This window comes from Anopheles stephensi, chromosome X (genome assembly GCF_013141755.1).
Source record: "Anopheles stephensi strain Indian chromosome X, UCI_ANSTEP_V1.0, whole genome shotgun sequence".
Classification (NCBI taxonomy): Eukaryota; Metazoa; Arthropoda; class Insecta; order Diptera; family Culicidae; genus Anopheles; species Anopheles stephensi.
The window spans coordinates 9,311,723-9,337,257 of record NC_050201.1 but is presented as its reverse complement, the minus strand read 5'-3'; the positions used below and the strand labels follow the sequence as shown (position 1 = coordinate 9,337,257).

Below are 25,535 nucleotides of genomic sequence, written 5' to 3'. Positions count from 1 at the left end.
TAGTCTGAGTAACCTCTCCTAAGGTACCTTGTCTAATGCGCTTTATCGAAGCAGCTTCATTGAAGGGGCCTCTCCCAAGGATTCTCCTTTATTCCACTTGTGAAGTCTTGTCCACAGATCATCTTCTATGAAGTCTCGTGCAAGGGATCTAGTCAAAGTTCCAGGGACATCGTTAACTGACATCACTAATGCGTATCTTCGACAGAACCTCCTCTAAAGAGTTTCGGCAAAGGGGCATCGTATAAGGAGCCTCGGCATAGTAGCTTCGTCTGAGAGAAATTATTCTAAAGAACCTTCCGCGTTTGGCCTCATCTAAGAGGCATTGTCTAAGGAGCCTCTACTAAAGAATCTCGGCAAAAGGGTTCACATACTAGGAGCCTCGTATAAGGATCCTTGTCTTTGGAGTCTTGTTCATGAAGCCTCTTTCATGGAGTCTCATCAAAGGGTTCAAAAGCAAGAGAGCTTTGGCAAAGGGGCATCGTATAAGTAGCCTCGGCATAGGTGTCTCGTCCAAGGAAATTCTTCAAAAGAACCTTCCACGTGGAGCCTCTTTTGAGAGGACTTTTCTAAGGAACCTCTTCTAAAGAATATCGGTAAAGAGTTCTCATGCCAGGAGCCTCGTCTAACCAGCCTTGCTAAAAATCCTGTTCTCAGGAGTTCTGTCCAAGGAGCCTTTTCCATGGAATCTCGTCGAAGGGTTCAAATGCAGATTCGAGGGGATATCGTTAACTGACATCACTAATACTGAAAATCACTTTGATAGAACCTAGTCTAAGCTACCTCCTCGAGAGAGCTTCGGCAAAAGAACGTCGTGTAAGGAGCCTCGTCTAAAGAGCTTCGTCTAAGGGAATTCTTCTAAAGGACCTTCCATGTTGGGCCACATCAAAGACGCCTTGTCTAAGGAGCCTAGTCTTCTAAAGCATCTCGGTAGAGGGTTTTCAATGCAAGGAGCCTCGTCTGACCAGCCTAGTCTAAGGATCCTTATCTTTGGAGTCCTGCCCAAGGAGCCTTTTCCATGGAGTCTCGTCGAAGGGTTCAAAAGTGGATTCGAAGGGACAACGTTAACTGACATGACGAATCGATCTTCGATCGAACCTCGTCTAAGCTACCTCCTCTAAACAGCTTCGGCAAAGGACCATCGTATAAGGAGTCCGACATAGGAGTCTCGTCATAGAAGCTTCCTCTAAGGGAATTCATCTAGAAAATCTTCTTTGTTGGGCCTCATCTAAGAGACCTTGTCTATGGAACCTCACCTTGCTATGCTCACACTTTTGCATAATGAACCACAACGAAAACAACTCGTCTCTAGAAGCATGGACACATTGTATCCATCCACAACCGCTTTCATCCAAAAACCCTAAAAACTGCTACATCGTACATATACACCACCACTCGAAGACGGAACAGTTTTGAGGTGTCGCTATCAATGAATCACCTCTCGATAGATTATCCATCCATCCTTCAGCCAAACTTTACCTTGTCAGGAGCGCTTTTGTCCGTGTGACAGTGACACGGTCCGAAAACGGACGGTCGTCACACTACAAAAAGGTCGTCCGAAAATTATCGAACCATTATGGGGGGGTTAGGGTGGCTTTTCACACCCAAATGAACAGCGGTGCCCCTTTTTTCCTGGGAATTATACTTAACTACTGGGTTGACGGGAAAAATCCCACGCCCGGCGGTCAGTGGCCTCGGTATAAGTAGGCGCCACGTTGTTCATTAATCATTCGATTTGTTGTATTAATTGGTGATTTCGAAGATTGCTGGAACTCAGTTTTTCGGTGTTACAACCAAATAATTCGAACACCGATGTTGGGAACACTACCAGATAATGCTTACACTGCTCCAGCCCGACACCAGTAATGTGAAGTACAGTTGTGCCAGATAATCCAACAGTAAAACAATGTCTCGTCAGTGGTGCGGGTTGGTCGCCCGGTGAACATTATGTACGAAAGCGTGCAGGAATTTATAGCTGGCCTTGGGTTGCTAGCGATAATCTAGCTAACGACGTGAGACCATGTAGCATTCCGTTGCGACAAAAACCGACCAAACACACGTAGACTATAGCTACAAATGGTTATTATATGCAAGTACTGCCGAAGGACTCCGAACCGGGTCGCGCGGTGGTGGTGATGTGCTGCCGGAACGCCTCCACATACACACACAGACATCACATTTCGCTAGTCTATCCGAAAAAGAGCACTTTAGCGATCGCTTTACGACCTTTGTGCGCTTGTTCTCTACAGTTATAAAATGAAAGGCCTCAAACGTTCGCGGCCTCCCGGCCGGATTTTCGCTGCTCGCTTGGTCCCGTTTCTCTTGGCGTTGGGCCGGGGTGTGTGTTCCATATAATGTACAAGAAAGGTAGGCGATATCCCGATCCACGCTTCCTGAGTCCTGAGTCCTTCCTCCAGATATCCGACGTCGACTGCTTGGTAGCTCCGGTAACTGTTTCCAGTTTTCCGCCTGTAAGTCCTTCCGAGGTCTCCCTGTGTGTGTGTGTGTGTTCACAAACAGCTTCGCTTGACGGGGGGGCTCCGAACAACAAGGACGACGTTTCCTTCCGCAGGCCACGCCCACTTTGTCCGCGCTGTTCGCTGTACGGCGGAGCGCTAGCTATCTCGCTCGCACCAGGCGGCACCAGCTCATCGCGCGCCCTGCGGCTGATCCAGCGCTTTGGCGAACCTTTATCCGCCCCAGGGTGAAGAAAAGTAGATAAACACTGATATTCTGTTGCACACACAATTCATACGCCCTGCAACGGGGTTTTGCGACCGGTGGTTTGGCCTGGCTGACGGCCCCCCGTACTATTGCGAAGTTTGTGGCAGTTTGTGGTACCCCCCCCCCCCCCCCCCCCCCCCCTTTGCCTTCCGTTGTTGTTGCACCTGGCACATGCAATGGGGCCCACGAATATGTGGAACCGTCGCAATTGGATATGAATGCAAATACATGCAAATGCTTTGCCGCATTTGTCAAACACATTCATATGTATGCATTTGGTAGGCAGAGCGTGGCTGGGGAGTGAGGGGGTCAAAAAAAGGGAAAACGACTCCAAACGATGGCATTTCCATTTATTAAGAGCGTTCCAGAAGCCAATACTACTCAAATGTAGCCTTATAAGACCCATCCGTGGAACAGACCGAGCATATAATATAGTGGCAGTTAGTTGTGTGGCGTTTTCTTTTTTTTTCACTGCTGCTTCTTCTTCCCGTTACTCCCAAGAAAATGGCCAAGGAGATGTGCAACACGAAGGCTGACGATGGCTGCTGGTTTGCTGAACCCGGTGGCGTTATCTACCGAAATGCCACTCCTTAAAAAGTAGCTGAAAAGCCCGATCGGCCCGATTAAAGGCCCGAGAGCGAAACCAATGGCACGATTTACGATAAAAGATTATCGATACACGCTTATGTGCGTGTGTGTGTGTGTGTATGGAAAAGGTTTTCTCGGGTTTCTTAATATTTATAGGAAAATGTATAACAAATTTCTACAAAAAAAGAAGCTTCAAATAGGGTAGTTATATACATCGTTTACATCACCGCAGTGCTGCCTGGCGAAAGTAGACACTGAACATTTAGAATTGTATTTGTCCATGTCGACAATGTCGTCAATTAAAATAGCTGGAATGCTGGGTTTGAGAGATTATCATTTTGCTTGACATATTTGCATCGATTTTAGTTTTACCTTTATATGACAGTGAGGGACAAAGCAAAAAGACCCTTTCTTTAATTCGTTTCCGTAGCTCTCAATACTTAAGATAGGTATAATTCTTTCCAAAGTTTGTGCCTTAAGATATTACCGAACAATAGCGGTTGAATGCAAATCCTCGGGACAGTAAAAAAAACAAATGCGACATAAAACAGTTCAAGAAAATCTCCTTTAGTAACACCATACTTGCCGAGAACAAGAGGAGATCCTTAAAAGAATTGTCCACATGGCCTCACTTACTTTGGCTAGCCAGAATTCAGAATTACTTACTTGTGTCGTTCATCAAAGAGATAGTTTATTACCTTCAGAGAAGATCCTGAAACCGGAAAGTGGGCCACTGACAAGATCTTTAACTTAGGGCAAAATGTTGGATAATATTCAGAAACACTCCTATCATGAGCCTGTTTGATAAAGCTTACCAGACTTATAAGAATGAAGGAGGCTGGCTTCATAAGTAAGTTGAAGGTGGATGGGAAACTGTCAGGATCCTTTAGCTACCACCAAAGTTCTCCGCCAGGGAGATGGACTTGCCTGTTTTCACTAGAGAGCGCCATGCGTGACTTTGGAGACTATCTTAGGGTACATAGAGTTCTCCAATTGAGCGTACCAAAGTATCCAGCAAGCGGCACGTAGGCTCTTGATAGAGATTATTGAGGCGAAAACTTAAATGATTCAGGGCTCAACAGCTTGCTAGCGTACACTGATTTGCGTAAGTGTGATGTGTAGACCACACGTTTGAAGTATTCCAAAGTCCTCAATAGCTAGCACAAAGACTCTGTTCAAAACTGACGAATTATTGTAAGTCGTGGCTCCGGACGACCTAAAGCCGAGCCGTAAAGTCTATCAAGGTTGATGTGCCCACCAGAGAAGCCGGGATATTCGGAGTAGCAAACGACGGCGCTATATCATTCGCAGTATCGAGTACTGCTGCTGCAAACCAAGACTTCGAAGCGGTTGTAGCACCAGATTAGTAGGTAAATAGGTTCATCAGAACTTCAGATAATGAGTTCAGAATCAATTTCTCGATTGAAACATCAAGATCCTTTTTTTTCACTCACCAGAAACGCCCTGGTCGTACTGCTAATAATATCCTTAAGTTACCAAGATCATAATCTAGATTATACAAAACAAAAATCCTTGGTTGATCCTTTGAATATCGGTACCTTAAGCTCACGTTCACGATTGGGGCTGTCCGGTGGCGACAACGGCACCGGTCTTCACACGGCAGGACCGTGGTTCAAATCTCATCCAGACCGGTACCGATATCTCCTCGCATGCAGAATTGACTACAGGTTAAAACCAAGTCATAGAAAAGGCAAGCCGAGAGGTTGGAGGACCTTTAGAGGTTGAGGAGACAAGGAAGAAGAAGAAGAAGAAGAAGAAGAAGAAGAAGCATCCGTTCATTCAATCCTCGTACGCAGATTGAAGCATAATCTGGATCCCTTCAGTCTTCGTAAAGCGCCTGAATGTTTTCACACACTGTCACTTTGCCATCGTAAACCCACGGCATTCGGCATCGTGAATCACAAAATGGCATTTATGGGATTTAGTTAGATTTTTGTCAGTTAAATTGATTTCTTGCTATTGAATTCTTAGGATTAATTGAAAAACAAATGAACAACGGGAAAACACTAATATTTATATATTTTTTCATTTTACGGTTATTATAAGTTATAATGACCGCACCTTCGAAGTCGTCCAAAAGTTCACCTATCTGGGGTCAAATGTCAGCACCGACAACAACATTGATGTTGAGTTACGAGGCAAGGGTGATGGCTGCCAACCGGTCATACTACAGCCTGAGGAAACTTCTTCACTCTAATTACCTGTCGCAACGGACGAAGCTGGAACTGTACAGAACATTCATAGTTCCTGTACTCATGCACGCCTCTGAGATATGGACTCTGTCCAAAACTGACGAAGCCCTCTTAGTCGCCCTTCGAGAGGAAGTTGCTCAGAAGGATTTTTGGACCCCTTATTCGTAGAAGGACAAGGACAGGCTCTACGAGCTGTATGGTGAGCTCATCATCGTGCAGCGAATTAGACTCGCCAGGCTTCGGTGGGCTGGTCATGTCATGAGAATGACACGCCGTAAAGTCCTTTTAGGCCGTCCACACGGACAGAGGAGGCGTGGTAGGCCCAAACTGAGATGAAGTGATGGCGTTGATGGGGAGCAGACCGCCTCCCCGTACGTAGGGCTAACTACTGGTAAAATTAAGTCATAGAAAAGCGAGAAATGGCAGGCCGAGACCTCTCGAGGTTGTGGTTCCAAGGAAGAAGAAGATGGCGTTGATGCGTCCGCCAGAACGGCCGGGATAACGGATTGGCAGACGACGGTACTAAACCTCGGTATGGGGGATAAGTATGTAAAGTAAGTAAGTAATAAGTTATAATGTAGTAATAGTAATTTTAATGGGACGGTCCGGTGGCCGAGACGATAACGGTGCCGGTCTTCATACGGCAGGACCGGGGTCCAAAACCCATCCGAACCGTTCCTCCGTAGTGAGGACTAACAATCCTACAACCGTGATATCATTGAGCCAGAAATGGCAGGCATGACCTTAATAAGAGGGTCGCTAGGCCAAGAAGAGAGAGAGAGAGAGTTACTGTAAGGTTTGGTTCCAGATTTTCAAAGTTGCTTTACAAAGTTTATAGAAAATACAAAATTTATTTAAATAGCAGGGTTTTGCTTTTTGTGCATAATAATCTCTCCTTTTTATTTAATTTGACTCATGGATCTGTCATACGGCGTTAAGTATGAGGCCAACTGTAAGACTGATTTGAAATATTTGATTAAAATTTGCCACGTGGTGCATACATTCAGGCGCTCCATGCTAACCGATTGGCTGTCTAAACTCTGTAAACCAAGCTTAATCGATGCGATATAGTAGATAATAATCTAGTCGCAGTATCAAAGGGATAAGCTTACTATTTTTTATTTCTGAAGCCATGGTGTATCGGACACACTGCAAACCCCGTGTCCGCGAAGCATTCTAGTAAAAAAAGTATATGTGAGCTAAAACTATGGTGCCTTTTTTCCTCATCTAATAAAAAAAAATAGAAAACACATCAAAAAGGTAACAATAACCCGGACTACAGGGAACTCCCGTCTAACGTTAAAACCTCAAAACGGGCACTGTAACCGAACACCGAGCGTGAGGCATGCTCAATTCGTTACAGTTCGCTCAGGGCACATACACACGCAGTAGGTGCCCCCCCCCTGGCCATAGTAACGGCTTACAATAATCGTTTTCCACGAAAATCTGCCCACGGTTAGCATTTAAAATAGTATCGAGCAAAGTTTTAGATATTGATACAGTGTTTTTAAGGGGTTTTGTGCACTAATGTGCTGGGAAGTGGTGGGTAGGAGGATATGAGGTGGAGTGGAACGAGGCCCCCAAACCATTCACGCGTTTATGTATCGGGGGTTTGCAACTAAATATAAGGATCTACCTGACACCCCCCTCTCCGGGGCTGAAGTGTGTCCGATCGCGTCGATACATAATAGCCGAAGGACCGAGCTGTTGTGCACATGGATCCGCAACATTTACCATCCGCTTGCGATCGTGCGAGAATGAGTGAGAGCGTGTGAGAGCGAGAGCGTGTGAGAGAGAGAGCGCGCTGCTGGCAAGCATGCAAACTGGGCCATGTGAGAAGCTGTTGGGACCCGCAAGGACAACACGGTTTGCCGATTCGTAATTCTTCGCCAGCAGCTGTGACAAGCCGTACAACGATACATGGTGCCCTATACCGCGCGCGTGTTACGTTTCGGTTGGCTGAGTTGTATAATTGTATTTCCTGTATATACACACACACACACTCGCCGAACGAGCAGGAACGAGACAGGAGCGACAGTGCGTGTGAGCGTAGGGCACAACAGCGCGCCCGAGCGAGTACCCTCCCGTCGGTCCCCGGGAGGTTTGCGCTAGCCGACGTTCACCTTTGGAACGTGTTTCAATGTTGCAAGAACCACAGGTCGTCTCCGTTGCGCGGGCACCAGTAGAGCGGGCCCGAACCCGGACGCTAGCTGTCACGCTTACGCACACGCAAACGTTTCATAGTAACACCGTATCGTATCCACCAATTGGAGGATGGCTTCGGACCGGGGTTTTTTTTTTACACTTTTCTTTTGGTGTGTGTGTGCCGTTGTTGGTTGGTTTTTGTTTGTCTTTTATCTGTACGCCTTTTGCGTCTGTTTCAACCCCCCCCCCTCTCCCTGCCCCTTGCTCGTTTACCAACCGAACCCCGCCTTCCTCCACAAACGGGGCTCGGGTTTCCCCTACCGCGTGCCTTATTTGTTTATCCGATTTTTAGGCGATCCCTTAGCGCTTAGGGAGGATACAGCGGCAATGTGCAATTGTTGAAACATTTTTGAATCAGTTGCTTTTGAATGTTCGGCGAGGAATGTGTTACGCTCGACAGCAGCAGCTGTGGTGACCGCCGTCTCGTGCTAACCGTTGCGTGGTGTTTGCAAAAACCGGGTGCGTGTGTGAGTGATCCGTGATTGTGCCGTGAATTTGGTCGATTGCAGGCAAACTGTGGCAAACTGTGTTTGTTGCGTGCGGTGCGTACCTGGTGTCTAAGGATCTGTGCGTGTGTGTGTGTCGAAGTGGTTTCGTGAAAGGGCAAAACAAAAAACACACAAAGGGAGCAATAGTAGCGAGAGATGAGCTTGCCCAGCGGTGTCGATATGTCGAACCTGATGCAGCAACATCCGGTACTCGGTGCGCTGCCGCCAGCATTTTTCCTACGGGCGGCCTCGGAACGCTATCAACGCACGCCCAAGTGTGCCCGCTGTCGCAACCATGGAGTGGTAAGTGTGGCGTCCGCAAACCGACCAATGCCAGAAGGTGCAAAAGTTGTGCTCGCAGCAGGCCTTAAGGGCTTGAAGATAGAATCAGGACCCAAGTTTAAGACCAACAAGAGTTCCTTTTACAGTTGGTGGATCACATCAGAACATCTCACAGAGCGTCCCCGTGTTTAGTTTTTTTTTGCATATCCGGAACTCCTTTTCCATACTCCCAAAAGACTTGAGGTAGCTCCTCACCCAAGATATACTAGTCATATCAGAAATGCTTACCGTGGGTTGTTGTGCAGTTGTGCAAGATACACATCAGGCAAACCAGAAATATGGAAAGAAAAGACACAGTGACTGCCAATGGTTCCCCCCCCAAAAAAAAAAGAAGCAATGGGCGAGGTGAGTGAGTGAGAAGGAAAGGCGGTCCGGAGTATCCGCTAGTATCCCCACAACAATCAACCGAGACTCCCCGCACACTAATGCACATTGCTCAGTGAGGTACATTGAACGAACTCCCATTACCAACTAAATGCCGCTTGATTCGGTTCAACTTCACACCCAATCAAGAATAATGCTCCAACTGTCAAAAAAAAAAAAAAAAAATCTGTGCTGGGGGTGCCAGAGCGTTGGAGATTTTAGCTATTTCATCCATTTGCCAACGAACAACAAAAACATAACGGACTTTTTGAATTCAAACTTCGCAGGTTAGTGCACTGAAAGGACACAAGCGGTACTGTCGCTGGCGGGACTGTGTCTGCGCTAAATGTACCTTAATCGCGGAACGTCAGCGGGTCATGGCGGCACAGGTAAGTTATCGGCAAGGGGCTTCCCGTGAGTCCGCCTGGAAACGCTCAAGCACTTTCGATTCCCCGTTGCTTAGGTTGCACTCCGCCGACAGCAGGCCCAGGAGGAGAATGAGGTGCGCGATCTTGGTTTGCTGTACGGGACGACGGGAGTGCACGGGGTCGGGCAGACACCACCGAGCGATCCTGGCGCTGTGCAGTCGGTGGGCCAGTTTCATGGTGGGATACCGTCGCCACCGAACGATGCCGAGAGTGCTACCCACCATAGCTACACATCGGCCGACGCAGGTAAGATTGACAATCGGATTGCCTAGAATAGTGGAGGCCAAGATGCCAGGAAGTCGTTGAAAGCGTTTTTCTGAAACTGTTTCAATTTTATTCCCAACACAAACACCAAAAAACAGATACAGATGTACAGCGAATGCGAACGGAGCATATGCACTCAGCCTACTCGCCCAATCGCAGCGAACCCGACAGTCCTGGTAAGTCTACTTTATCTACTTTTGACCATGGATGGCAGCTTTTTAATGTCATTATTTAACAACAAAAAACTGAATTACACATCAAGATGAGTAAGTATAAGTACCGAGTATCAGAAGCCCTACTATGTCGTTAATCAAGCAAATCTGCTGCGCCTTCCTTAGCTATTCTGATTATGGCTCGATATCTTAGTATTTGAGCTCAGTGGCAGTTGTTAATTGTTGTCCGATAGCTAAGAATCTTACGCCGCCGATCTTCGGCAGTATTAGGTATCACACCGGGGATCGTCTCTCCAAGACCTCTCTAATAATCTCTCCAATAATGAGAGTAAGGAAAATCTGTAGTTGACAGTTTGTTTGAAGTTTCGTCGAGGACCTGGTGAAACTAGAAATCGGGACTATATACACATTTAGTTCACATTGATCTCACACGTTGGTGTTGGTCTACAACCAAGGTTCATTAGAATGAGTGTATCGAGCTACATCTATGATATTTTGGGTTATGTACGTGAATGCTAGTTAGTCTATTTAACATTGGTCGACTTGGATTGTCTCTTGGGCGTATAAAGTCCTAACAGAGATCAGCCCTTCGTTTCAGTTGACAAGCAAGAATTGCATCAAGATCCAGATAATGTTGATTGTGATTATCTAATTTTAAATGCAAGAGCCCTTATCAAGCTCGGTTCCAAGTTTGAGGTATATCTCCAATAGCTCAGTCAGAACGCCATAAGAGCGATTTTTGTAATCCACTCTAGCTGCTGTCTGAGCATACAGTAATATAGAGTTATATAGGGCGGCCCGGTTGTAGATGTGAGTGTGGCGCCTGGCTTCACACGGCAAGACTGGGGTCCAAATCTCATCTGGACCGTTCCCCCATAGTGAGGACTTACTATCAAACTACTTGCTATCATTAAGTCTAGTAAGCCAGAAATGGCAGACATGACCTAAGAGGTCGTTAGGCCAAGAAAGAAGAAGAAGGTCTATATTTTTGGATCGTGAATTAAAATCCACTCAGAAGAAGAACTCAGGTTTTGTAGAACTCCAGAACTTCCGTAGAAAACACTGACAAACTCATATAGGCAGCTTCTGTCGTCAGGTCTTTCCAATTTTCCTGGACAGTATTTTGTGGCAGATGCGACTTCCAGGTGGTCTGTCGGGAAGTTATTACCCAATGGCTACTCTCCCAGTTTTTTCAAACATTCAAATTCCCTGACATTTCTCCAGACTTTTGAGAAACGTACAGTGAGTTAACAGTAACGAAACTGTAGTAAATTCTGAGCTAGCTAGACAATCGCTGATGATGTTCTATGAAGTCAAAATCAATAACCAAGTTTTTGATTTTTTTTTCTTCGAGCTATCGCTAACCTGTCAAGGACTAGTGTCAATTCTTGATAGGCCTCATATTATCTATAAACAGATTAGGTAGAATTACTACATCCTAGTTCCAATCATTGTGAAGCAGTTCTTCTGTACTTCATTCAAAGTTCATTTTGTGGGAAAAGAGACACAGGATTCCCGAAATCTCTCTTGAACATCGTTGGAAGCAGTTGTCTGCCAAACCACATTTGACGAGATACTTATGCCTCCCAGGCTAGAATAACAATAGAGCCTCACTCCAAACCTTGGAAAATGCGATGCGATGTAAATTAAATTACAATAGAAGAATAGTCTCACCATCCAAACATCTCAACTATCCTCCGATGCGCTGCGGTATCGATTCCAACCACCCGCCCAACGTCCGGTTGACAGTTCATCAAACTGTTTTTTTTTTTTTTTGCTGTAAAAGCCACCAATCTTTCAATGATCCCACACACAAAAAAACCAGCAATTAACCAATAGTTCCATTATTGTATCGATAGTGGATTAAATACCCACGCCACGGCTACCTGGGACGGATGGTCCGGAGCCCATACCGGCTTCGAGCGTACCCGAGCCCAACTTAGCTACAATGTCCTTTGGCTGCAAGCGTGTTTCACTCATTCGGGTTTGATCGCGCCTGTAATTCGATCCGGGTTACCGGAACGGGACAGCTTCACCATCCTGGTTACAAGCAATTTATTGCAGTTTGAAGAACACATACACACACACACACTTTGGCTTGTAAACTCCGCTACAATTAGATTCATTGATCTTGGATCGCTTTGTGCGTGAAGAGCTGGGTGTGGGAGATGAATTTTCTTTTTCTTGGCGTTCTCCAGAACGGTTTTGGTTTTCGGTTCACTTTCGCCCGAAATTTCGACGGGAGTATTAGTTTGCCTTCTCGATATCCACTTCTCGAGTCTCGGGTTTCATTCACAGGAAGGTTTCACTGCCCCATTTCCCCTGTACCTCTCCCGAACCTGTCGAGAACCTCCGAAGCGGGAACCCGGGATTGACTACTGGTCCAGTACCGGCAAAACCTGAAGGATCTGGCGTGGCGCTGCCGAGGCACACGCTGCATCAGTGAATCGGAAACTTCGTCCATACCCTCCACAAGCCCGACCGTACCTAGGAACCGCTTTTGTGTGGATTTTAATTGATTTGGTTTTACTTGTTTTATTTTCCAAGGGGTTTTTGTGTGTGTGTTGCTCCTTGTGCCATTCACTCTCAGCCACGGGAGATCTTTGAATGCATTAGGTCTGGGTCCCCATTTCTGGGAGAATCAATATAGCGTTTTTTTTTTGTTTTAGAATTGTGCACATATCCGTATGTGTTTTAATGTGATTTATTCGAGGCAACTCAAGTTTTGCTGCATTTTGCTCCAGAAAGAAAAGAAAAACAATTCTACCGTGCTCAATTAAGGCGTCGCAACAGAAAAAAGAACGTGCCTGTTTTGCAGTATGTTTTGACTCTTTTGTATGTGTGTTTGTGCTTTTTTTTTCATTTGAGTTTTGCGTAATTGATCGGGGTCGATATCTTTTGTATTTCGTTTAATGGCATTTGCCGTTTAAATTATACTTCCGTCTGTCCGCACGCACAGCGACCTCGATCATACATACTGCTTTATCGAGTGCATACGGACGCGTTTTGTATGTGAAGTTCGTTATGTCAGTGGTAGTGAGAATTGGGTTATAATTCTGAAATGAAATTGTAATTTAAAAATATTATAATACCTGAAAAGAATGGGATACGCGGAAAGAGAAAATTATCAATTGCCATTCATAGTAGCGTGGGTGCGTACTGATTGAAGAAATGATGAATGAATTTGATTGATCAAAATTTTTCTATTTTTAAAAGAATTAATATGAGTTATTTTTCACCTCAAACATTTGAATTTTGCAGATCTTGTTTGTACAAGGATCATTGCAACAGAGAAAATTGATGATACGATGTATGATCCTTCTTAAGGCAATAACTAGGTTCATTGATACGCCATCTATTCTGTATAACTTTAATATCTTAGCGTTTGTTTTTGGAAATAAATTGTATTATTGGCCCAGCAATGCAAATCATTTACTCTTCATGAGCTCAGTCAGCTCAGAAAGAGTTGAGGACAGTCAGAGTCTTTTTTCTGTCATGAAATTGTTTTAACTGTGATTAACACATTTTTTATTCTTACTCAATGGATGATTGATGCTAAATTTTGGTTTCATTATAGCTAGTAGAATTGCCGAAAGCAGGGGTTTGGAATTCGGATGTAAAAGTTGGTCTTAATCAATTGTCCGTCACTGTATATGCCCAGGTTCTGGTCCAGGACTTAGTATTAAAGAAAGGTATATGTGATGTACACAATACTTGCCGGAGTACTACCATTTTTAGCTCAAATCTGGATGGAAAAATGGGATCATTTACTCTTCAAGGATTTGAATATCTGCTCGAGATGGTTAGAGTTAATATCTCAATTTTTATAGAAGTTACTAAATTTATTGAGTCATGTCTCATAAAAATGTAAAAATCATAACAACAAGAACGCAAATTAAATCTACGCCCCCTTCATATATACAAAGAAACCGAGAAGGATTAAATAGAATTTGCGTCAGATGCAAAAGCAAGATGTAGACTTGCTTCATGATTTATAAAGCAGTGTTGAATATCGATTTTTTATAATTATTTGTCGAGCAACTAGCGTATAAATGTTTTTTAAGTATAAACTCAGTTAAGATACTCAATATTCTACTTCAGTAGTAAAAGACGAGCTAAGCAGATGCATCTGAAATATTGCAATATTCGCGGATGTCAAAAACGCGTTGCTTACAGTTGTTAGCATAACTATGCGCTCAATTGTTTTGTGAAGCATTTTTAAACAAAAAATTAAACAGACGGAGAAATTGACATTAGAGTAGGTTGAAATGGATTGCATTTTTTTAGAATAATTTTGAACATTTTTGTAGATTGGCTTCTATTTTTAATTCGCGAATAAATATCCCAGTTCATGTGTTCATATTTCAAAATGTGAAATGTGATGATGTCAAAAACAATTTAATTTATTTTAAATACTATATACATAAATGCATAAAACTTGGCATACTTTCCTTAACGCACCACACGAAATCTGTTGCCAATAACATACATGTTTATATTAAATTGAAAATTATTATAGAGCTCATTGAAATGTTTAGACGTGACCAGAATTGTGTCTTTCTGGCTATATAACGAGATCGTCGACAATCGATCGCAATCAGTTGTTGATGCATGAGAGAGGAACGAGATGCATGGAAAAAAAACTGAACAATAATCTTAGTGCATTTATTTCATCTTTATGATTTTTTTTATCGTAATATTTTCATTAGGATTTCTTTGTGTTCACAAATTGTAGCCTACTGGTATGTGTGTATTTTCCTCTGGTCTGCACAATCTTAGCTAGAAATTTTCCTACGATGACAATTCACTGTACTTCATTAGCTACCGAATTTCGACGCTGTTTTTATAAAAAATGTCAAAAAGTCCATTAGATTCGAATTCAGGACTGTTCTAATGATAACCCCAATTTACCAATTTTTATTTATTTAAATTCTAAATATGACGGCTTGACGCCGTATTGTCTCAATTTACCAAGATATCCCCAATTTTTTAAATATACAAAAAAAGTTTATTCGCTCGATATCGACATCATTATTAATGATTTTATATAATGATTAAATGTTGATGGTCTTATTCTGGATTTCGAAGAATCGATATATTTTTTTAGTAAAATTTAGTTAAAGATTTTTAGAAAATGATTCAATTATTGTATCAAATCAGAAATCGAATTCTTAGTTCATTTTTGCCATTCTGATGGAATTTTGGCTAATGCTAAATGCAGGACAGATCGGTCCTGATATGAAGAAAGATGGGTTTTTTTTTTGTCGCAACACCTTTGACCATATTTAAGTTTTATTTTTTAATGTTTTAGCAATAAGTTGGTAATTTAAAACAAACCTACATTTTATATTATATTTTATATATTTTATACCTATTCGTATTCGTATCGAATAAACTGCCACATTCAAATATAAAGACAGTCTTGTTCTAGTGTCCGTCACTGTACGCTGAGAAGTGTATCATAAATCACAATTCCAATTACGACACAGACTGCGTGTAAGCCTTTTTTTATCGATCTTTAAGCATTAAAGCGCTTAACAATCTCGATGAGAGAAAAAAATACACACTTAAACGACTGAAACGGTCCAGCATTGATGTCTACAATGCTTAAGATTTAACTTTGCACCGCGTGTTACGTTGAATAAAAATCCCTTATTGTCGGAAAAGTACACTTTCCGTTTTCAACCAACGTCGTTTTTTTTCTTTCTGTTTCTCTCTCTCTCGTGTTCATGACTCAGTGTGCGTCTTTTTAACTGTACCCAGGATCATTATAAACCGCAGGCCGGGTTTGGGAGGAAGCTGTTATTATTTCTTCTCTTCTCTGTGTCTGCTACCACACAGTGCACAGTGTGTTTATGGATGCAATAAAGCGTTCAATTTCAATTGCACTTCCGGTTTCCCTTTTTTTCCCCCATTCTTTGGTCCGTTTTGGGCGATAGGTGCGATTTTACACAAATTCTTCCCCTCGATCGATTTTTAAACCAACAAAGAGAGAGAGAGAGAACGAGAAAAAAACACACACACACAAAGAGTAAACCACAAATAATTAATAACAACTCCGCCCCATAGTGAAGGTAAATCAAAAAATAAATGACCCTTCGCATGAAGCCAATTGAGTGAGTGTGTGCAGCGGCGTTTAATTATGATGCAAAATGTTTTAATCAGCCCCGTGGTAGCGTGTGTGTGTGTGTGATGAGTTGAATAGGTACTTCTTGTTTTTTTTTTAATTTCCTTTCACCATGAGCTGTTTGGCAGCTCATCCTTTTTCCAAAAAAAAAAGGTAAAGTTGAAGTGAGCGAGAAGTGTATTACCGACACACAAACAGAAAAACACTCGGCTAGGTTGCTAAATAGGGGATGCATTTCTTTCCGCTCCTACAGTTAACTACCTCCGCGTGCGAGATTTATTTTATCGGTTAGGTTAGCACAATAGCCAGTTCAAGAGGTATTACATTTCCCTCCGTTCATACGACCCGAACAGACGAAACCATTGCACCGAAAGAAAAGAATCATCCCGGACAAACCTTCGCTAAAGATTTTTTTTTCCTATTTTCTTTTCCTTTACCTATATTGAAGTAAAGAGCAAAAGTACAGACACACACATACGCACTCGATCTGGTAGATCTTTACTGTCAAAAGACAGTTTATCTTAATTCGAAATATCTGTTTGTGCAATTTGTTTTCCCCACTATGCACAATGGGCATTTTAGGAACGTATGTTGGGATAAATTATTTTTCGATCAATCAACAAATTGTATTTTCCGTTCTTTTACACCCATAACTCCTGGTTTACATGAAGCATAGTCTTAAGGGCATACTTAAAAATCAACCAATAAGTTTATCAAATAGTTTACGCTTCATGTAACAATGATTTGAAAATCGAAAAGTTTTAAAATTTATTTTAACGTAATTATTAGGATTTTTAAACCGTTTGACGATATTTTTAAATTTATTTTATTAAAAAATTGACGCCGTATTGTCATATTTTTAAATTCAATGCTAGATATTTCTTTTTGGTCTGATTTGGTTTGTTTGTTTTTTGGCTTGAAAATCATTCTATCAATGAGAAAACCTTTTTTTTACAAATTTGTTATCATATTGTTACAAATAATGCCGAAAATGTCAGTGTTCATATTAAACTAAAATAATCATGAATTTAAAACAAATCTTTTTTACAACGGACACACAAGCATAAACAATGCTCAATACAAACACAAAATTTTATTGCTGTCAAAGCATTGTATAGAATATCAAGGAGAAGGAGAGAGGAGAAGATAAGATGGACATTGCCAACAGGTTTACTACAGAAAAGTACACAAGAATAAGGTGTTTAAAATGGTCCACCTAATCAATGAGCTAGGAGGTGTTCAATCATTATTGCCATGGGTCGGACTCTCAGTAGATCTTAAAGCTTGTAGAGCGGAAGAAAGTAGCTCTATTTATAGATTATTGAAATTAACTGCAAAATTTTTTTTATCAAATACAGGTTGCAGAAGTGATTCATAACCTGGCAAATAGTTATTCGTCTTAAAATTGCCGGTCTCGACTCTTTCCTCAATCCTTCTCCCGCCACACGCTTGTTAGATAGATGCGAGCAGTTACTTTAACTAAAACTCTATCGGATCTGTGCACACGCCTAGTATCTTTGTTGATGTGTGAGTTTAAATAGAAATCGAGGAACTTGATTTAATATAAATAAGACTCAAAGGAAGTGCTTTTGGATCGTTGTTCTTGGCAACATGTAAGTTTTGATCAATTAAGCAAATCATTTTTATGCCTTTATTACCATAACTTCATTTTTTCCTTTATAATTTCTTGAGTAATTTTAAAAACGATCTGAAAAGACGCTTTTGAATACAGTATCATTTATAAAAGGGTAAAACAGGTGTAATTTTTTCACACCTAGTAATTTTGACGATTTTTAAAAACGACAAAGTTTTGGAGGTTCAAATTCTAGCTTCTGCTTACTTGATGCTTGTACTTTAATGAAAAAATAGTAATTTACTGAAAATCTTTATGCTAAAATTTTGGAATTCAATTCACGTAATTACCCACTGTGCGATGTTGTTTTCCGTTTGTCGGGTTAGTCTATTTCCTTGAAAGACTTCAAGTGAAGAACCTTCCTTTTACCTTTTTTCACTTCCCATTTGTGTGTGTGTGTGCTGGTGTCCTTCGGCATTTACCGTCCTTCTCGGTTGTCGGAATTCTGGCAAAAATGGGATACAATTTAATTTCCACTCGAAACTCAATCAACAAAGCATCGATCTTATTAGGACATGTCGAGACCTGCTTCAAGAGCGTATCTTGATCTTTCCACCCTTCCTCCACCGATTACCCGGTTCTTGCTCTTCTTCCCCCCCCCACCCTTCTCGCTTCACCTAACCAGCATCGCACAAAAGCGAAAATATGTTTTCAATTTCAATTCCATAAACCCTCCTTTTTTATTGTTGCATAAACAGATGCGCAGAGCCCTCGCATGCAGAGGGAGTGAGAGGGAGCCTCGTGCGAGGTGTAATGGTATGGTAAGGGAAGTATGCCGGTGGGTGGGGGTGACCTTTCGAAATTGAAATACCAAAACCCATGGCACCAAGCCCCGGCGCACTGGTGAGGAAGATCAAAAATTCATCCACCAAATAAATCATCGGGAAAACTCTGTATCTGTGTGTGTGGTGATTTTGCTGGACTAACTTTTTTGGACTTTTTTTTTCCTTCGGCACGTGGTTTCCAATTAAATATTTTTTTTTCTCTCGTTGCTGTGAAAAACCTGGTACGCTGAAGAGGATTTACTGGTAAAAGGGGGTTTTCCCTCCCGCTTCCCGTCGCACGGAAAAACGATGCCAAAGTGTTTCGGCTATTCGAAGGGCGGCCCTTTTTTTTTCTTCTCTCAATTTCTATTTTGCAAATATTCACCCGGGCCTAAAAGGGGTGATGATTTTCATGTTGTTCCCACTCGGCCCTATCTTGTGCCCCGGAGCACCCGGGAGAAGGTGGTAGTGGGCATGTGGTTTTTCCACCCGCTAAACTGTGAAACCCTCCGAAAGGACCGACTTAATCTAGCGTGTGCGTGAGCTCAATTTTATGGTGATGATTTGATGGAAAGTAATTATCTTCATCACCCCCGTTTTTCAGCCCCCGGAGGTTTGCGGGTGGTGGGCTTTTGGGTGGGGGTAGCGACCAGCCGCCTGCAATACCGGCAGCTGAGGGTGAACAAATTAAAATGATCCATGCAATATGGTTTGCGTTTTTACCACTTTTATCACCCGGAATGTGGTCCCATGTAACGCGCGGGCAAAAGTTTAGCGTTTGAAGGGGGTTTGCTGGCTTTTCGCGTGGGCGCGCAAACCAAGGGTGGTGCGGGAATGTGTCAATACCATGGTGGTGATGGTGGTGTGCAGTGTGTCAAACAAATTTATGCTCAACCGCAGTTAATTACACTTCACCCATATTATACACGACCAGTACGACCGGCGATTCCGGAACGGGGGAAAAGACATTTAAGCCAAGGGGACATTCGGTGAGCCGGTTGCTGATTAATTCAGCTACTATTACTCGCTGCTAATCGCATCGTACCGCATTATTAACTGTTTGGTCAAATCGTTCCACGAACACCGGGGGTGAACGACTGATGTAATTGACGCGCTCACTTACCCATCTTGATGTGCGAATGGTGTTGATGACTTGTGCGTGTGTATGGTGTGCCGAGTGCAGATCGACTACGATATTAAACTGGCATCATTGTAACTGTGTGGGTGTGGCAAAGGCTTAGCGTAGTAGAAAGTGACGTTTCGTTTTAGTGGTGTCCGGATGTGCGTGGGACAAGCTGATGCAGAAAGAAATGTCACTACACTACTGTGTTGGGAGTTTGCGTGTGTCGCACGCTGGAAGAATGAGTGGACATTTTAGATTCTGCTCGATAAAATATCAGATTCATTTAATTTAAAATGTAGATTTTTTTTAAAGTGAGAGTAACTTAAGGAGGTATAGAAATATTCAGAAAACCATCCTTTTCCTAAATCTAAAGTCTTCTACGTCTACAGACTGATTATTATTTTGAAATTTCTAATTTTTATATGAATTCTAAAATAAACGCTTTAAGCGTTATACAAATTTTATTTGCTTGGAGTAATTTAAAATGACACAACGAATCGCGTGTTGGACTAAACAACAAAAATCTCGTAGCAATTTCCAGGCTAGAGTAGAATTATACAGACAACACGTAACAGCAGGCTTTATTCTGATGAAATTTAAGCTGATGATGAGAATATTTGTGAGAAAATATCATGTGTAAATGAAGTAAATTATTGATGGCACGGCAGGACCGGGGTACAAATCCCATCCAGACCGCCTCCCCGTACGCTGGGCTGACTACTTTGCTACGGGAAAAATCTAGTCACAGAAAGCCAGAAATGGCAGGCCGAGACCACCTTTCTCGAGGTTGTAGTGCCAGGGAAGAAGAAGAAATATCATGTGCTGCTTAGAGAATTCTGTCTTATAGAGGCATTTACATCTTAGCGATTTGATAACTAAGAAAGAGTTGCACTACTTCATGAAGAAAACGCCTTTCATCTATTCATCAACCGATAACTAACCACTAGGGTTGTAAATTATTGTCGATGTTTATGACTACCGCCGACTATGATAAAAAAGTAAACATTTTAGTAACCTTGCCTTCCTGGCGGACCCCTTCAACGTCATCAAGACCTCAGTTTGATCCTACCTCGCCTCACCTCTCCATGTGGACGGCTAAAAAACACTGTATGGGCTAAAACGTCCGGTGGTTTTCTTATGACATGACCAGTCAACCTAAGCCTTGCGAGTCTAATTCGCTACAAGATAATGAAATCAGCGTACAGATCTTAGCGGCGTCTAAAATGCCCTTCCACACAGTTGGGGCTATAAAACCTTCAGAGCTAAAAGGATTTCGTCAGAGGCCATAAGCAGAGGCTATGTTTCAGTTTCATATATGGCGTATAAGAGTAATGGGACTAAAAATGTACTGTACATGACGACACATATTTTGAGCCTAACAGGTTCCTCAGGCTATCTCGCACTCTCGTTCGTAACATAACGTCTTTGTTGTTATCGGTGCTGGCTCTTGACCCACTGACGGGTGAAATTTTAGACGACTTCAAAGGTGTGCCTATAAGGATCTGTAAATAACCCTTTTGCACGGGTCGCTAAAAAGGTTGTTGCTGACTTTTTATCAAAATTTTGGTATCTAACAAATGTATCAAATGGAGTAGTTTGAACAGCAGTTTTCACAGAAATTTTCAGAATCAGAATCCCACAAAGAGGAAAAAATTCTCAATAATATTTAAAGGTTAAATAGATGACCCAAGATATCGCCAAACTTCTAGAATACAAGGTTTCTGTAACAAACTTTCACACACATTGTAATTTGGAGTGGGATAGTTAAGACTAGACCAGGATCGAGTCATTTCAAAACATTGATGATAAAACCGCAACCTTTCAGTCCACTTTAAACTCATAAGTAGTTTTTCATAACACATGTCACCTTTAAGATGACATATCCACCTGTGTCGTTCTCCCACTGTGCATCACTTTCTTGCTTTCCTCTATCGCCCACCTAACACACGCACACTGAACAGATATCTGCACCTGGTGCGTAGCAATCCATTGGTACAAAATACAGTTAATGAATCTGTTTGCTACCGAAAAAAAGGCCATCCACCATCGTCAAGAGAGTTTCAGCTTCCCCCCACCTCGCCCAACACTCCAACGACAGCGATCAGGGATGGTCATTTATTTGTCATTCGTAGTCACAGAGGAAAAAAAACGAATAATAAAGCCCATTTTGGAGAAGTGCTCCCACTTGAGAAGTATCGCCGTGGGCCGGGTTTCAATCACGTCCCAGGCATCCGAAAAACCGCACACCCCCCTCCCATGGCACAGCCCCACGGGACCCCGGCCCAAAAAGCCAAACAGAAGCTGCTCTGTTGCATTGAAATGATTATATTTCTCTCTCTGTGCGTATGTGTTGTTACCATTGCCCGGTCTACAGAAGCCCGGGCGCGCTTTTTTTCTTCTTTTTCTCTTCTCCAGTTCCTGCGTTGACTCCAAACCTCCGGACGGGCCTGTGACAGCGGTCCTCGGACGGGGTCGTGCAGGAAATGTCCTCTTACCTGTGTACGGTTCGCGTCAAGTGTTTACTGTTGCAGCTACAGGTTTGAAACTCTATCGTACGAGTGGCCTGCCATCCCTGGTGGTGTCACCGTTGCAAAGATCGGGCCGGGACCGGACCGGCCACTATTTTGACTTCTTGACAAACTTTCACGTACACTGTTGCGTTCCGTGCGTTCTGGGATAACCCGGCCCGGGGCCGGATATCGAAACGGTTGCCCATCTATTTTGAACATAAATAACCTACTTCGGACAAATATTGAAACTCCACTCCATTGTTTTGGATAAAAACCATTTTTCGGCCCCGGGAAGGATGTCAATATTTGCTTAAACATTTAAAGACATTCTCTTCCCCGGGGGTGTTGTTGGCAGCGGTTAGACGGTTGTTGGCAGCGGTTAGACGGATGGGCACGCAAGAAACCGCTGTCCGCTTGCAGGGATGACACCCGCCGGGAGGAACCCCGCCGCAGTATACACACTGTTGCATGGGTGAACTTTGATTTTAGCCTACTGTGCCGGAGACATCATCCGGGGCTATTTGACATCATCCAATTTGAATTTGACCGAACGGTGGCGGGCAGTACGCAATAGCTGCTGGTTTGATTGATTGTTTGCCTAAGCGCTAGGCGAGGTGATGAGCTTTCGGATGACCGTCCGACAACATTGTACGGTAGAAGTGACATTTTTGTTGCCAGTAGATGGAGTGGATAGGGGAGTTTTGGATAGGACCTGGTGCTAAATGCGATCCCAATCGCACCCTCAGGATTTGTTGGCTAGTTAACTTCAGGAAGTGTAAATATAAAAAGTCAAATTCGAGAAGATCCAGACTCCAGAAAATTTCTGAGAGAGTTCTTTGGAGGTGATGCACAAGACCTTCAGGGGACCTCTGAAGATTGTTGATGTGCAAGTCTCTTCCGTCTAGTGCCTCTGATCTTTGTGTTCTGCTCTGTGCAGTAATCCTAAGGTACCACCAGGAAATCCAGCTTAAGACCTGATGTTAAATCCGATCAGGATTAGCTGGATTTTTAACTCCAGGGAGTTAAACACCCTTTAATTTATATAATAGCTTCAGAGAATGAAATTCCCTTAAATAAAAAGTCAAATTCAAGAAGATGCAGACTCTTAAAGAATTCTGAGGAAGTTGCACAAGACCTCAAGAGGTCCGCTGGAAGTCTTTGTCTTTGTCTAGTGTCTTGGATCTTCGTCTTCTTCTCTGTACAGTAAACCCGAGGTACGAATCCAGCTTCCTGGTCCTTCCTTAGTTTCTCTGCTGGTCATTGCCTCAATACCGCTAAAACTGACCAAGAACGGACAACAAATGACCATATGTCCTAAAATGTCTCTAATACAGCAGATATGCGCAGTACATGTAACGGCATGTAGTGAATTAAAAATCATGCAAACTTGTACTCTTTAAACTTACATCTCCAAGAACTGCCTCATCTCGCTTGTCTATCTGCAGGGCCGAAGCGTCAACGCATATCAACCGAGACAGATCACGACACGGAGTCCGAATCATCGCCCAGCAGTCCCCGGCACAAGTCCTCCCTGTTTTCCCTCCCGCTGGACAAACAATCGCCGAGTCAAACCGGCCCGCCCAGCTCACCCGAGTCGGACCTGGACGTGGACTCGACACCGGACGATTCGATCGCGCCCGAAAATTTAAGCCTCAAGAAGGACTCGCATGTATATAGCAAGCCACCAGCGACGCTAGTACCGGTAACGAACGGTGGTGCCGGCTTTCTGCCTTACAGCCAACAACCGGTCGCGACCCAGTACCAGCAAGCCATCGGTGTCAGTGCCTCCCAAGCCTCGAGCCAACGCTCACCGGTGGATGTCCTGTTGCGGTAAGTGTTACAGACTGCTTTGTAGAGCATGGGGAGGTAACGTCATGCGCTGGTTCTCTTCAACCCTGCAGAGTGTTCCCGAACCGGCGCCGGAGCGAGGTGGAGCTACTGTTGCAACGCTACCGGGGCGATGTAGTACAGGCGATGGAAGCGATGCTCTGCGGTGACGATGCACTCCACACCCCCATCAGGTAGGTTTGCCGGTGCGTTGCGATTTAAATCATGGCCCTTAAAAGAAACCTCTCTGTATACCGTGCCGTTATCTATTCCCGGGTGTCCGCGTGCGTGTGTGTGAAAAGTTTTCCAACACCTTCACCATCTTTTACAGTGAAGTCGGCATTCTCGCCATTGATGCCTTCCGGAACGTTCAGTAGTCCGGCGGTACGGTACTCGTTTCTGCAGCAGGCCCACACCAAGCGCTTCCTGTCCGCACCGTACACCGGTACCGGCTACCTACCGACCATCCTGCAAGATCCGGAACAACCGCCTCAACCCCAGCAGGACCAGCAGGGTCTCGGACCGAACTGTGCACCTGCCGCAGCCAACAGCCCATGTGTGGATGGTACCGAGTAAGTGATCCAGCGAGTATCCAGAGCTCTCCAGAAGAAGAAGAAGAAGAAAAAACAAAATCTGTCTCCTATCATCATTATCCGCTTGCATTCAACGCACCAAAACAGCAACATTGTCCGGGATCTCGCACACTCGCATACCATCTCGGAGTCTCGAGAGTCCTCCAGAGATCCTCCACGCGCGACTACTCCTCGCACAGTAGCTGTGCTGAGTGAGTGGTGCCATTTGGTTGAAGATTCTTTGCGTTCCTTCTCTCCCTCTGCGTCTCCCCCTTCATGCCGTCCCCCTACTCGCCTGTTCCCTTCTCCCTCCTATATAAACCAACCAGAGGGCGCTGCTGATGGTGATGATTATTATTATTATTATGATGGTGACGATAATGATAATGAAGATGTTGATGAAGTGGAATTATGATTACTTTTAAATGTAAATTGTTACCGCAGGGATTTTTCCTTCCTTTGCTTTTCCGGCGTTTTCCATCGCTCGGAAGTGGTGCACTGGATACTGAGAGAAAACAAAAATCTTCACTTGAGGCTTATTTGGAGCATTGGTAACTGACATACCATACCGGCGGCAGCCATTTCCTCAGCTGTGCTTCTCATTCCGAAACACTAGAGGGGCGATGTAAAAGGCAAGCAAACAAAAAGGGAAATAATAATTACACGCGTAGGCTAAACGTTGAAAAACAATGGCAAACAAACCAACATACAAAAGCTTCTCAAAAATGGAAAGAAAGGTAAAAAAAAAATGGCGGACAAGATTCTACATACACGTTTAGTGTGATTCGTAATAAAAAAAAGACAAATACAGAGAAACAAAACACTCATGCTGCGCTTCACTAGGCAAGGAAGCCACACGAAGCTAATACTAATTGAGCCAGCATTTGTTGTGCCGGGGAAGGGAATATCAATCAGAAGAAAAACAAAATATTATTAAAGCAAAACACACACTAGCAAACTAAACACACTGTTGAAGTATACATAACAGTCGACAAATGAACAAGAGAAAAGGGAGCGAGACAAAAAAAGAACCCGATACCGATAACAAAGAAAGCGTAAGGCAAAACATACAATAAGTTTGATGAAAATGAGTGAAAAGTGTTGTATAAAATATAAAACTATAAAAAGTATATAATAAAAATTGACGCTATAATAAACTTCTGTACCTAATATATCATGCAACGCTTCCGATTG

General features: G+C 43.3%; 1 protein-coding gene across 3 annotated transcripts; it reads left to right on the top strand.

Moving 5' to 3' along the window:
* Positions 1 to 7,672: 7,672 nt before the first annotated feature.
* Positions 7,673 to 25,502, top strand: LOC118506211 (doublesex- and mab-3-related transcription factor A2). Of its 3 annotated transcripts, none has more exons than XM_036043032.1 (7): positions 7,673 to 8,518; positions 9,208 to 9,309; positions 9,384 to 9,594; positions 9,711 to 9,788; positions 23,388 to 23,772; positions 23,844 to 23,963; positions 24,072 to 25,502. In XM_036043032.1, exons 1-7 carry the CDS (start codon positions 8,372 to 8,374, stop codon positions 24,343 to 24,345), a joined length of 1,317 nt encoding a protein of 438 aa, XP_035898925.1. In that variant the 5' UTR covers positions 7,673 to 8,371; the 3' UTR covers positions 24,346 to 25,502. The 3 variants fall into 3 exon arrangements, with proteins under 3 accessions (XP_035898925.1, XP_035898935.1, XP_035898944.1); XM_036043042.1 differs by having other exon boundaries at positions 7,675 to 8,518; positions 24,101 to 24,282; XM_036043051.1 differs by having other exon boundaries at positions 8,381 to 9,001.
* Positions 25,503 to 25,535: the final 33 nt, after the last annotated feature.

What these genes read in the sequence shown, in the direction of transcription:
- LOC118506211 (XM_036043032.1), top strand. Translation starts at nt 8,372, where the DNA reads ATGAGCTTGCCCAGCGGTGTCGATATGTCGAACCTGATGCAGCAACAT. An exon ending in GCTGTCGCAACCATGGAGTG is followed by an intron (nt 8,519 to 9,207) that starts GTAAGTGTGGCG and finishes CAAACTTCGCAG; the next exon opens with GTTAGTGCACTGAAAGGACA. An exon ending in GCACTCCACACCCCCATCAG is followed by an intron (nt 23,964 to 24,071) that starts GTAGGTTTGCCG and finishes GTGTGTGAAAAG; the next exon opens with TTTTCCAACACCTTCACCAT.